Source organism: Megascapheus bottae, chromosome 25 (assembly GCF_031878675.1).
Source record: "Megascapheus bottae isolate mThoBot1 chromosome 25, mThoBot2.hap1, whole genome shotgun sequence".
Lineage (NCBI taxonomy): Eukaryota > Metazoa > Chordata > Mammalia > Rodentia > Geomyidae > Megascapheus > Megascapheus bottae.
In genome coordinates this window covers 8,176,330-8,189,627 of record NC_143533.1, presented here as the reverse complement: position 1 = coordinate 8,189,627, position 13,298 = coordinate 8,176,330, and the positions used below count along the sequence as shown (strand labels likewise).

Sequence of the window (13,298 nt, the reverse complement as noted above, 5' to 3'; positions counted from 1 at the left end):
TTTGACTCCACTCAGATCAAAGAAGAGCTCGTGTCTAGACGATGGATTAACTTCAGTTATATATGTTAAAAAATTTTTTTTAACTAGCTTTACCTGAACAGAATCAATTATAGACAAAAAGAAGTTACTGATTGTAAAAGTAATTGATAAACAACCACAGTTTTCAGCTGGGTGCCAGTGGCTCATGCCTGTAATCCTAGCTACTCAGGGGGCTGAGATCTGAGGATTATGGTTCAAAGTCAACCCAGGTAGGAAAGCCCATGAGACACTCCAATTAACTAGCAAAAAAAAGCTGGAAATGGAGTAGTGGCTCTAGTGGTAGAACACTAACCTTGAGCAAAAGAATCTCAGAGACAGTTCTTAGGCCTAGAGTTTGAGTCCCTGGACCCACCAAAATTAAGAAGGAAAGAAAAGAAAAAGCAAGACAACAACCTATCATGAACACAAAGTTCATTTTCATTTTTTTTTTCTGGGCCCATTCTGGGGCTTCAACTCAGGGCTTGGGCACTAAGCTTTTGTGCTCAAAGATGGGACTTGAACTCAAGGGCTAGGCATTATCCCCCAGTTCCTTTTACTCAAAACTAGCATCCTCCCCTTTCAGTTATAGTGCCACTGCAGGCTTTTTCTGAGTAGTTTATTGGAGATAAGAGTCTCATGATCTTTCCTACCTGGCTGTCTTCGAACTTGTCATCTTCAGATCTTAGCCTTCTGAATAGCTAAGATTATAGACACAAGCCACTAGCACCCAGCTCCTGTTTTAGTATAAAAAGTAAAACCAGGGACCAGGAATGTAGCCTAGCGGTAGAGTGCTCACCTAGCATGCAGGAAACCCTGGGTTTGATTCCTTGATACTACATATTCAGAAAAAGTTGGAAGTGGTGCTGTGACTCAAAGGTAGAGTGCTAGCCTTGAAAAAGCTCAAGGACAGTGTCCAGGCCTTGAGTTTAAGTCCCAGGACTGCCCCCCCCAAAAAAGTAAAACCAAACATATTAAATCATATCTGTATCAACCTGTCTAATTTTCTGGAGGGAAAAGTTTTCTAATTCAATCTTAAACCTCACAAGAAGAAAAAGTGTTCCAAATGATTTGTTTCTTCTTCTCTAGCAATTAATAGAAAGGTAATATAGAAAAGCACACAAGTTGCAAAGGGAACACTGTGTAATCAGTACCCAAATTAAGAAAACAAATAGCCGAGTCCTAGTGGCTCATGCCACATACACTTAATTGGAGATAAGTCTCATAGATTTTCTTGTCTCATCTGGGTTTTCCTGGAGATCCTCAGATTTCTGCCTCTTGAGTATTTACGTTTATAGACCTGGGCCACTAACACCTGGCTCATTTTGAGCCATTCGTTTTGAGTCTTGCAAAAAGAAAAAAGTAGTACTATTTTGTTTATCTTCTACTTCATTGGGGGTGGTGAGATTACTTCCTATTGTTGCAAGATGTTGCAGTCTATTTATACATTGCTAAAGAGTTTTTATTGGAGGAATGTACAACAATTTATCCACTTATTGCCAATTGACATTTGAATTGTTTCCACAGTAACGGTTAAATAGTGTTGCTATGACTGTGCTTGCATGTATTGATTTCTGTGGATATATGCCTAGGAGTAGAATAGCTGGGTCACAATGTAACTTTGCAGATGCTATCAGGTTTCCCAACTAGTCACACAGACTTATTCTTTCACCCTTAGTGGAAAGAAATTCTAGTTGGTCTAGATGGTTTCACGCATCTCATGCATGCCAGGCAAGCATTCCACCACTGAGCCACATCCCCAGTTATTAACTCCTTTCTTCAGTCCCACCCTCTGGTCCTCAGGCTTGAACTAGGCCAACAACTCCGGGCCAGTTTCTTCTGCTCAAGACTAGCGTTCTACCACTTCTGACCTTTTGGTGGTTAATTTCAGAAAAGAGACTCATAGACTTTCCTTCCCAGGGCTGTCATTGAACCTTGATCCAGCGCTCTGAAGCCTCCCCAGGAGCTAGGATTACAGGTGTCAACCATCAGCACCTAGATTTCCTTTTCTAGTCCTCTTTGCCTGCTCTCTTCTAGATCCGAGACTTTTCCTTTCCTTACTTTGTATTTTTATAATTGTACATTTCTGCCAACAGGCCTTAAGCTGAGGCAGCAGCGCGCGCACCACCTGGTAAACTGAGTCCCAGGGCAGGAACCCGGCAGGACGCAGCACTACCGCTCCCAGTTCGTCTGCTAAGAGTGTCTCGGGACAGCAGGGGGCGCCGCTGAGCCCACGCGGGGCCCCGCCCCCAGGCCGCCACGCCACGCCCCCATGACGTATTTCCGCGTCATCTGCCGCTGAGCTTTTCTCTTATTGGCTGTTGGCCGGCCGTGGGGGCGGATCCGGAGTAGGTGTGAGTGGAGCTCGGCGGCCCGGCGGGGGCGAGGCTTCTCGTTTCCCCGCCCCTCCCTTGCCCTCCGGCCCCTCCCCCGGGCGGCTGCGCGCAGCGAGAGGTTGGGAAGCTCGGCGGCCGCGGTGCCTGCTGCACTTTTCTCCCCGGGCTGAGACTGGAGTCCGGAGTGTGTGTGTGTGTGGGGGTGTCCCGTGCTTGCGCGTGGCGGCCGGGGTGGTAGCTGCTGCTAGCCCCGCGGAGTGAAAGCGGGCATCCCGGGCCGCCGAGCGCGCGCGCCGCCCGCCGCGCCGAGTCCCGGGGCGAGTCGGGGTCTCCCGACACCGCCGCTCACCCGTGGGTGCTGAGGGCTCTCCCGGAGCGCGCGCCCCCCCGAAGGCCGCCCGGGGCCTCACTACCCCGGCTGAGTCCCGCGCGGCCGCCGCGCCGAGGAGGGAGGAAGCGAGAGGGGGCCGCCTTCCCCTCAGAGTTTGGTTTTGTTTTGTTTTTTTTTTCCCTTTTGCTCCTTCCCTGGGTTGCAAAAATGCCCAAAAAGAAGCCGACGCCCATCCAGCTGAACCCGGCCCCCGACGGCTCGGCGGTTAACGGGACCAGCTCGGCGGAGTAAGTCTGGGAGGACGGCGTGCGCGGGCGCCGGGGCTTGGGGAGGCCCCGTTCGATCGGTCACGTACGGTCGGGTGCCGACGGGGTAGGCGGAGGTGTGTGTGTGTGGGGAGGGGGGGGCGCGAGGAACTCCCGGCCGAGATGCCGGTGACTAAGCACTGATTGTGCTCCTGACTCAACGTGAACCCCGGCGAGTTTCGGGGGGGGGGTCCCCTACCCCACCCACCTTTTCTCCACCCCTGACCATTGGGGCCAGATTTCTTCCCAAGAAATTAAACTCTTCTTCCGCTCCCCGCCTCCCCCCACCCCCCAAGCTGATTCTAGATTCGATCTCTAGGATTCTGGCCTGGGCATGAACAAGAGTTGGAATTCAGATCTAGGGCTCAGTGTCAGGAGGGACCAGCGATCTCCATCCTTACCTTCACGCCTGACACCTGTGGGGCCTGGCGGCCGCCTGGCCAGCGGGGGCGCATGCACATAAGACTTTCTACTGGCTTCTTCCACCCCCCCCCTCCCTTACTGGCTTTGGGGACTCCCTGCCCTTGGCCTTCTTCCTGGAAACTGTCTTAACTGTGAAGAAGCAGCTCTCCTCAGCTTTTCATCCACTCATTCATTCAACAAATTGTCCCCCTCCTCAGTATCTGCTCTGGCTTTCCTTATTTGGAGCTGCCCCAGCGGCTCTCTTCGTCCTAAAGGGACAGGGGGAGGGGGAGGAGCAGGGAAGAAAGAGGTAGGGACCCCCTCAAGCTGGAGTGACAACCTTTACCTGTGCAAGGGACTTTAGAATGTTGGTTGACAAAAGGAATAAGGTAGGTTTGAAACCCCTGCCCTTTGGTGATTTCTCTTCCCTAGATTCTAATGACACAGGGCCTCTTGGCTTGATAACTCTCTACATCCATGTAATGATTCTAAGGCTGGTGGGAGACTTGCTTGTGCACATCCAGGTTCCTCCAAACAGGCCTCTTTTTTAAGTCCCCTCAATACTATGGTGGCTGTTTTGTGTGAAACTGACTCATATAGTCCATGGGTGGCATTTTGTAAACATTTGTTCAGTTTCAGTGCACAATATTTTACCTACTTAAACCAGATAGCCCCTCCCCAGGACAAGGATTCTTATGTAACCCTTTTTGCAAGACAAGTTATGATCTCAGTACATTCTGGCTGAAGGTTGAGGCCTTAAAAGTTGGTGGATACCTGTTGTCATTCTGTAGTAGCACCTATAGCTTTGATCTTGCACGGGGGAGGAAAAGAAAGCAGTAAAAGGAGAAAAGGAGAATTATAGGAAACTAACTACCTCCAAGTTGATGATAGGAAATTGGGGTAAGCTGGGTGCCAGTGGTTACGCCTGTAATCCTAGTTATTCAGAAGGCTGAGATCTGAGGATCAAAACTACCTGGGAGGCAAGTCTTTTGGGGGACGCGGGGAAGGGGGGGGCCAGGGGACAGGCCTGGGGCTTGAACTTAGGGCCTGGGTTCTGTCCCTGAACTGTTTTTACTCAAGGCTAGCACTCTGCCACATGAATCACAGCAGCATTTCTGTTTTTTTGTTTGTTTGTTTGTTTATGTGGTACTGAGGATTTGAACCAAGGGCTTCTTCATGCATGCTAGGCAAGTACTCTAACCACTAAGCCTAAGCCACACATTTTCAGCCTCAGGGAAGGTCTCTTTTTTTTTTTTTTTTTTTTTTTTTAAAGCTAGTCCTGTGGCTTGAACTCAGGGCCTGGGCACTGTTCTTAGGCACTTTTGCTCAAGGCTAGCTCTCTTTCACTTGGGCTACAGCATATCACTTCTGGCTTTTTCTGAGTATGTGCTACTGGGGATTTGAACCAAGGGCTTCGTGCATGCTAGGCGAGCACTCTACCACTAGGCTATGCTCCTGGCCTCAAGGGAAAGCCTCTGATCTCCATTTAACCACCAACCAGAAAATGGAACAGTGGCTTAATGAGTGGCCGAGTGCCAGCCTTGTAAGTGACAATACCCAGACCTTGAGTTCAAGCCCCAGGACTGGCACAAAAACAAAAAACAGAAAGATTGGGACAGATAACAATGAATATGTGGTTGGCACTGGAATGAGTCTGGATTTGAAGCCTGGCTTTGTGATTTGGAACGAATCTCTTAGAGTCTCAGGTTTACTTATTTTTTTTTCATTTGCAAAAAATAAGGCTGGTAATTGAACTTAGCACAGCTGTAATGATTAACTACTTGATGGTACCATGAACTGCTGCTGGTGCCTTCATTACTGAGCAAGTGTTGAGGAGGCTTCAGGAAACTGGAAGGTGATTTTCGTTGGTGTCAGTCGATGTGTGTTAAGATACTGTGACAAACAACCCTCCTCGCTTAGTTTTCTGTGCCATCTGCATCTACTTTCATGACTCATTGCTGTGTTACAATAGGAGGCGTCTCTGTGTGGGCTGCCCCAAGACAAGCAGGGACTGTTCCCCCACATTTCCTAGCACTGATTAGGGGGAATGCTGACCCATCCTCACTATTCACTTACTATTCACTTTTTTTCTCCAAGCAACACTGCCCCTATCTTGGGCTGCCAGAAGAAAGAACTCTTTAGTGCTTATGACTTATTTTTTTTTTTTTTTTTTTTTTTGCCAGTCCTGGGCTTGAGCTCAGGGACTGAGCACTGTCCTTGGACTTTCTCACGACTAGAGCTCTACCACTTGAGCCTCAGCACCACTTCTGGCTTTTTTCTATGTATGTGGTAGCAAGTATTTGAACCTGGGTCTTCGTGAATGCTAGGCAAGCACTCTACCACTAGGCCAAACTCCCAGCCCTCCTGCTCTTTTTTGTTCTCCCTCCCCTTAGGATTTCTGTGAGTATGAGTAGCCCATGCAACATTTTTTTTTTTTTTTTTTTTTTGGTTGGTTGTTGGGCTTGAACTCTGGGCCTGGGTGCTGTCCCTGAGCTCATCATCCCAAGGCTAATGCTCTACCACTTGAGCCACAGCCCCACTTCTGGTTTTCTAATGGTTAATTGGAGATGAGTCCCCTGGATGTTAGTGCCCTGGCTGGCTTTAAACCTGAAATCTGGGCCTCCTGAGTAGCTACGATTAGAGGCATGAGGTGCAGTTTTAAATGTCAGACAACCTGAACTAAAGACAAGAAAAAGCCACTGATAGGGAAGAACTCTTGGTACTGAATTTTTTCTTTTTTCTGGCCAGTCCTGGGGCTTGAACTCAGGGCCTAAGCACTATCCATGGGCTTTTTCAAGGCTAGAGCTCTGCCATGTGAGCCACAGCACCATTTCCAGCTTTTTTTCTATGTATGTGGTACTGAGGAATCGACCTGCTTGGCAAACACTCTACCACTAGGCCAAACTCCCGGTCTCTTGGTACTGAATTTTCAAAGTTGCCCTTGGCATCTTGAATTTGCCATAAACAAAGCATTTCCCCCATTCAAAGATGAAGTTCTGTAATTTGGGATGGGACCTGAAGTTTATGCAAGTTTTGAGGCCTTTAAAAAGAATGCAAAAGATCCCTTTCTTTTGCAAGGTTTCTAAAGGGAATCCTAAGTGCTGGGATTCTAAGTGTTATTATCATAAAACAAATTAGAAATAAGGTTGTAAGATTGTTCTTTTTTTTTTTTTGCCAGTCCTAAGGCTCAAACTCAGGGCCTGAACACTGTCCTTGGGTTTTCCTCAAGGCTAGAGATCTGCCCCCGGAGCCACAGCACCACTTCTGGCTTTTTTTTTTTTTCCTTCTCTCTATTTGTGGTACCAAGGAATTGAACCCAGGTCGTCATCCCCTAGGCCAGACTCCCAGCCCAATATTATTCTATTTTAAATGTTCCATTGCAGGTAGAATAAAATCCGAACTCCTTATGTTCATCTATGAAACTCTGAATAAACTGCCTGCCTGTGTCTCCTTCCCCCACTTGAAGGCTCTGACCACATTTCCTGCTGCTCCTTTCCACATTGACCCTCTTTCACTTCCTTCATGAGATAGTCTGTACTCCTCCTGGCCTTTGCACATGCCTCTCTCTTTGCAACCCCTCCCTCCTTCCTAGCCAAGGAGTAAGCACTGAACACTTCATGTTTACTGTCTTTTCCTTAGAGAGGCTCACAGACCACCTGGTCTAATGTAGACTCTTCTTTCTCCTTTCTTCCTTCTTTTCTTCCTATTTTTATTTTTGATTGTAGTGCTTGAACTCAGGGCCTGGGTGCTGTTCCTGAGCTCTTTTGCTCAAGGCTAGTGCTCTACCAGTTTGAGCCATAATGCCACTCTGTTTTGAGTGGTTAATTGGAAATGAGTCTTTTGGAGACTTTTCTGCCCCCCCCCCCTTTTTTTTGGCCAGTCCTGAGGCTTGAACTCAGGGCCTGCGCACTGTCCTTGGGCTTTCTCAAGGCTAGGGTTCTACCACTTAAGTCACAGCACCACTTCTAGCTTTTTCTGTGTATGTGGTACTGAGAAATTGAACTCGGGTCTTTCTACATGCTAGATGAGCACTATGTCAAACTCCTGCCCCCGCTTTTCTGCCTTTTGAAGCTCTATCCTCAGATCTCAGCTGCCTGAGTAGCTAGAATTACAGGTCGGAGCTACTGGCGCCTGGCACCCAGCTGATCATTTCCTGGTTGAGGTGATTCACCAGACTGTTCAGTAACTATATGCTCAACCAGCTGGAAAGATCCTTTATCTCTTCTGTTTGTAGACTTAGGTATTGATCTCATTTGCTCCTATTTCACATGGCAGAATTTTAATCAAAGAGAAAGTATGAAAGTGGCAAAAGGAATGCCACAGCCCATAGCACAGTAGCAGCATGCAGCATGTAATTTTTTTTTTTTTTGCCAATCTTGGGACTTGAACTCAGAGCCTAAGCACTGTCCCTGAACTTCTTTTATTTTATTACCAGTCCTGGGCTTTGAGCCTCAGGGCCTGAACACTGTCCTTGGACACTTTTGCTGAAGGCTAGTGCTCTGCCACTTGAGCCACATTGCCACTTCCAGCTTTTTCTGTGTATATGGTACCAAGTAATCGAACCCAGGGCTTTGTGTATGCTAGTTGAGCACTCTACCACTAAGCCATACTCCCAGCCCCTCTGTTGTCTTTTCTTCATATTCATATAGTATCATTTTCATTGCTTCCACTCAGATTGTGGATCAAGCATTGGTTCAGATTTTGAGACAAGGAATAAAGAAAACAGACTGGGAAGACACTGCCAATTTTTTTATTAAAGAATTTATCATTTTTTATTAAAGAATTTATGATTTTTACATCATATTTCAAATGACGTATTTAACAAACAAGTATTCAAGAAGGGAATTTCTATATATAATCACTGGCACTTAGATTTTAGAACATAATCAAAATTAGGCTGAGGGTTTATATGTCATAGATATATATTAATCTGTGTAATAAAACATGTCTATAGAGTTATAAGTTTTTATATCTATATAGTTGTGTTACTATTTCCAGTACCATGTCCATAGCATTGGGTATGCAACTGTTGAGTCCTTGCTCTTGTACTGTTTGGATCTAATAGCCTCATATTAAGGATACCATGCGCCTTTTGTTCCTTTGGTCTTGACTTGTCTCACTCAACATGATTCACTCTAGATTCATCCACTTCCCCACAAATGCCATTATTTTATCTTGTCTGTTGGCTGTGTAGAATTCTATTGTATATATATATATATATACCACATTTTCTGTATCCATTCATCTGCAGTAGGGCATCTGGATTGAGAAACTGTCAATTTTAAAACACAATTCTCACTTTCACTTAATACCATTTGATTCGTGTTTTTACCTTATGTCCATTGTCCTGGTTTTGTTACCACAAGTCCCAGGAGAGCTGTTTGGAGGCTCACATACCTGTTTGCTATCATAGCTGCTCCCACGATGAATGGCATTTTGTTTTAAAAGAAGCAGGTAGTGTCTGACTCTTGTGAAGAACCAGGGCCCAAATGCTGATGTTGCCCTAGATTTCTTAGGGGCATCCTGGTTTTTTTTTTTTGTTTTTTTTTTTTGTCCTGGGTCTTGAACTCAGGGCCAGGGCACTGTCCTTGGACTCGTTTTGCTCAAGGCCAGTGCTTTCCACCTGAGCCACTTCCAGCTTTTCTTGTGAATGTGGTATAGAGGAATCGAACCCAAAGCTTTGTGCAATGCTAGGTGAACACTACCACAAAGCTATGTTTCTGGCCTGGGGAATGGTGCTTTGATGTCAGAAAGGGAGGTAGGGTTTGAAGAGGCTACAGAAGGCCAAAGAACACAGGGCCTTGGTACTGTCCCTGAGGTTTTTGCAGAAGGCTAGCATTCTACCACAGCTCAGTGTTCTGCTTTTGGGTGATGATCTCAAACTTTCCTGCCTAGGCTAGCTTTGAACCCTGATCCTAAGTTCTCAGCCTCTTGAGTAGCTAGAATTACTGGTGTGAACTACCAGTGCTTGGCTATAGACACATTTTTAAAAGAAAGAACTTACAGACATTAAGTACAGACTGTGAGACTCTCATATCCAATGAACTAGCAAAAAAGCCTGAATTGGAACTATGGCTCAAGTGGTAGAGTGCTAGCCTGAGCAAAAGAATTTTACAGTTGACACCTAGGTCCTGCGTTCAAACTCGGGACTGGCATACATATAGCAAAATAGAAGCCAAAACATGTGTTTTGTAGCTAGTTGACTTTAGTGGATGACCTGCTCTCCTTCCTCCCCTTCCTATTTTGTTAATGAGTATAATCCTCATGTGTCACTTGACAGCTGGAGAATGGAATATGATGAAGTTTGGCCATACAGCATCACTTAGTTGGTTATTTAGGTAATTTCCAGGATTTTGGTTATTATCATTTTACCAGTCCTGGGCTTGAATTCAGGACCTGGACACAGTTCGTGGGCCATTTTGTGCTCAAGACTAGGGCTCTACCACTTGACCTATTTCTGCCTTTTTCTGCTTATGTGGTACTGAGGATTCGAACTCAGAGCTTCACGTATGCTAGGCAAGCATTCTACCACTAGGCCATACTTCCAGCCCTCCAGGTTTTTATTATTTAAGGGTACTCTTGTCAGTGTTTTTGAACCAATTTGTTTTATTTTTGCTTTTAGATGAATTCACTCAACAAAGCAAAGGCAATGTCCCAGGCTGCCATTGTTACATATTAACAGAATACCCTCCCCCAAAGAAGTCTTGATTTATAATGTAAATTTTACCTGGTGCCTCTAGCCTCACACTTTTTAAAGTTTAGTGTGTGTGTGTGTGTGTGAGAGAGAGAGAGAGAGAGAGAGAGAGAGAGAGAGAGAGAGAGAGAGAGAGAGAGAGAGAGAGAGAGAGTTTAATAAACACAGACTCCTTTAGTTTGGTGCTGGTGGCTCATGACGATAATCCTAGCTACTCCAGTGATTGAAGCGTGAGGATAGTGGCTCAAAGCTAGCCCTGGCAGAAAAGTCTGTGCCACTCTTATCTCTAACCACCAAAAAGCTGAGAGTGGAGCTGTAGCTCAAGTAGTGCAGTGCCATATTTGATTGGGAAAAGCTGAGGAATAGCACTGAGTTCAAGTCCTAGGACACAGTTCCTTTAAGGCCCATTTGATTTCCTTTAATCGTCAAGCCGTATTACTAGAATGAGATTATTTTCTGGTTTTCTTAAGGTTTACTGGATGCTTACTGAATGCAAGTCTCCATGCTGGGCTGCAGTAGATGAGTGGGACACAAGGGTCTATGGGAGGAGAAGAGGGGATGGCAGAGGTACCAGTGGCATGAACATGGCTGCTGGGTAGGGAGGGAGGTTCACGCCCTCAGAAGGGGAAGGAGAAAGGGAGCACTGTGAGAACTCCTTCAGAAGAGGGGTTCACATCCCACAGACTCCTGCTTGCCATTGGGAAGACAAGGAGAATAGTAAGCCCTCACAGAGATGATGACATTTGAACTGGATCTGGAGCATGGCTAGGATTTCCATGGGAAGGGGAGGGGGGCGTGGCAGGAAGAGTGATGGGTGAGCCCTCACTCTAGGGGGAAGCTGGGAATGGGAGCCAGCAAGTAGCACAGTGCTGGTGGCAGGCGATGAAGCTGGAGAGGTAGGTGTGGCACCAGGCTGAACAGCTGGTAAAGGCACATGCAGACTTTTCTTCCCTCTGATGAGTCTTTAATGTGCTTTAGATTTTAAAGTTTTGTAGATTATATAGTCCCTGCATTGTTCCACTATGTTAATTGTTGTACTTAAGAAAAGATAACTTTAAAAAAAGTCTTCCAAAGCATGACTTTTATAAAGGACAGTATACTTTTAGTATTTGGATATCTTGTTACTTCTTCACAACTAGATGGAGTGTGGCTTCCTTTTAGTCTTTTTTTCTTTCTTTGGTGGTTAATTCCTTGTTCCATGTCAAATTAATGTGTTAGGTGTAGTGTGTAGATCTAGTATGATTTTTCTTTACAATGAGTTCTGATATCTTATTGGACTTTATTACACATATTTGTATTTTCAGGTTTACTTTTGTTTAGTAATTATGGTAGCTCAACTAATTTTAAAGTTTCTTTTTAATCCATTAAGTAGTTTGGAGAGTTGTATTTTTTTTATTATGATAGGGCTAAAGAAAACTTTTTCCATGGAGTGTCTTTGCATTTATTTTTGTTTTTCTCACTTTCTTCTGGTGTGAATTGTTTCCAACAAATAATACTCTTGTAGTCTGAACTAATATTTCACATTTTCAACACTTTGATGCAATTGTAATTAAACGTTGCTTAATTTTGTACTTTTCACCTTCATGGTTCACATGAATTGTTCAGATCACATACTGTAACTTTATATCTAGTATTTTTTTTTTTTTTTGGCCATTCCTGGGGCTTGAGCTTGGAGCCTGGGCATTGTCCTTGAGCTTTCTCAAGGCTAGCACTCTACCACTTAAGCCATGGTACAACTTCCACCTTTTTCTGTGTATGTGGTACTAAGGAATGGAACCCAGGGCTTCGTGCATGCTAGGCAAGCACTCTGCCGCCAGCCCCATATCTAGGCGTGTGTGCATATATGTGTGTGCAAGCCAGTGCTGAGGCTTGAACTCAGGGTCTGAACACTGTCTCCGAGTCTCTCTGTGCTCAAGGCTAGTGCTCTGCCACAGCACCACTTCTGGCTTTTTCTTAGTAGTTTATTGCGATAAGACTCTCACAGACTTTCCTGCCTGGGCTGGCTTTGAACTGCTATCTTCAGATCTCAGTCTCCTGAGTAGCTAGGATTATAGGGGTGAGCCCGGATGTCTAGTAATGTTTTGATTGAAGATGTATGCATTTGTAGATCACAGGAATGTTATTTGTACAAAGTAGCTTCTTCCTTGGAACATTATTGCCCTTAAGACAATTCTTATGTCTCAGCAAACAGGTGTGACAAGGCTTCTGAAGAGCCTTCTGGGCCACGGACTTTTCTTTTTATGGAAAAAAGAAACATGCCTTGTTTTATAGACACAAAGCCTATGAAGGTTGATGGGATTACAGACCCTCTAGCCTCATGGGTGCCTTCCTTGAGAGAAGATAACTGCAACTTGGAGAGGAAGGAACTTACCGTCAACTCATTGCCTTGTGTATATTTACATGTTTTCATTTATAATACCTAGTAGTTTAAACCTTTTCCAGATTCTCCCGGTACTAACTTTATCCAAAATTTAAAAAACAAAACAAAACACAATGGATAATGCTTTGAATGTTTTGGAAAAATAGCCCCCTTATTCCTACTTTCTTAGATGGCTGAGGGGGAAAACAAATAGAGGGCCAGGTGCGGTGGCTCACACCTGTAATCCTAGATACTTGGGAGGCTGAGATCTGAGGATTGCGGCTCAAAGCCAGCCCGGCACTAAAGAACATGAATCTCCAATTCATCACTAGAAAAGGGGAAGTGGGGCTGTGGCTCAAGGGGTAGGGCTGTAGCTTTGAGTTAAAGAGCCCAGGGACTGGGCTGGGAGTTTGGCCTAGTGGTTAAAGTGCTTGGCTAGCATGCATGAAGACCCGGGTTCGATTCCTTGGTACTACATACATAGAAAGAAGCTGGAAGTGGTGCTGAGGCTCAAGTGGTAGAGCTCTAGCCTTGAGAAAGTCCAAGGACAGTGCTCAAGCCCAGGACTGGCAAAAAAAAAAAAAAAAAAAAAGAGCCCAGGGACAATACCCAGGCCCAGGGTTCAAGCCCTACTACCAGCCAAAAAAACCCAAAAAACAAAAAGAAAAGAAATAGAGGGAAGAAAATTTCTTGTAGTAGAAGTTTGTGTTTGTGTGTGTGTGATGAGTGTGCATGCATGTGTATGCACACACATGCTTGTGTGCTGGTCCAGGAGCTTGAACTCAGGGCATGGATGCTGAGTTTTTGTGTGCCAGGCTGGCACTCTACCACTTAAGCTATATCTCCACTTCAGCTT

The 13,298-nt window shown here is 45.4% G+C and overlaps 1 protein-coding gene across 1 annotated transcript in view; it reads left to right on the top strand.

Moving 5' to 3' along the window:
- The first annotated feature begins 2,466 nt into the window (after positions 1-2,466).
- The window catches only part of Map2k1 (mitogen-activated protein kinase kinase 1), a 60,700-nt gene continuing 49,868 nt past the window's right edge, over positions 2,467-13,298 (top strand). Inside the window, exon 1 of the mRNA XM_090358147.1 lies at positions 2,467-2,969. Within this exon, the coding sequence (XP_090214273.1) occupies positions 2,890-2,969 (80 nt within the window). The 5' untranslated portion in view covers positions 2,467-2,889. The remainder of the gene's footprint in view (positions 2,970-13,298) is intronic.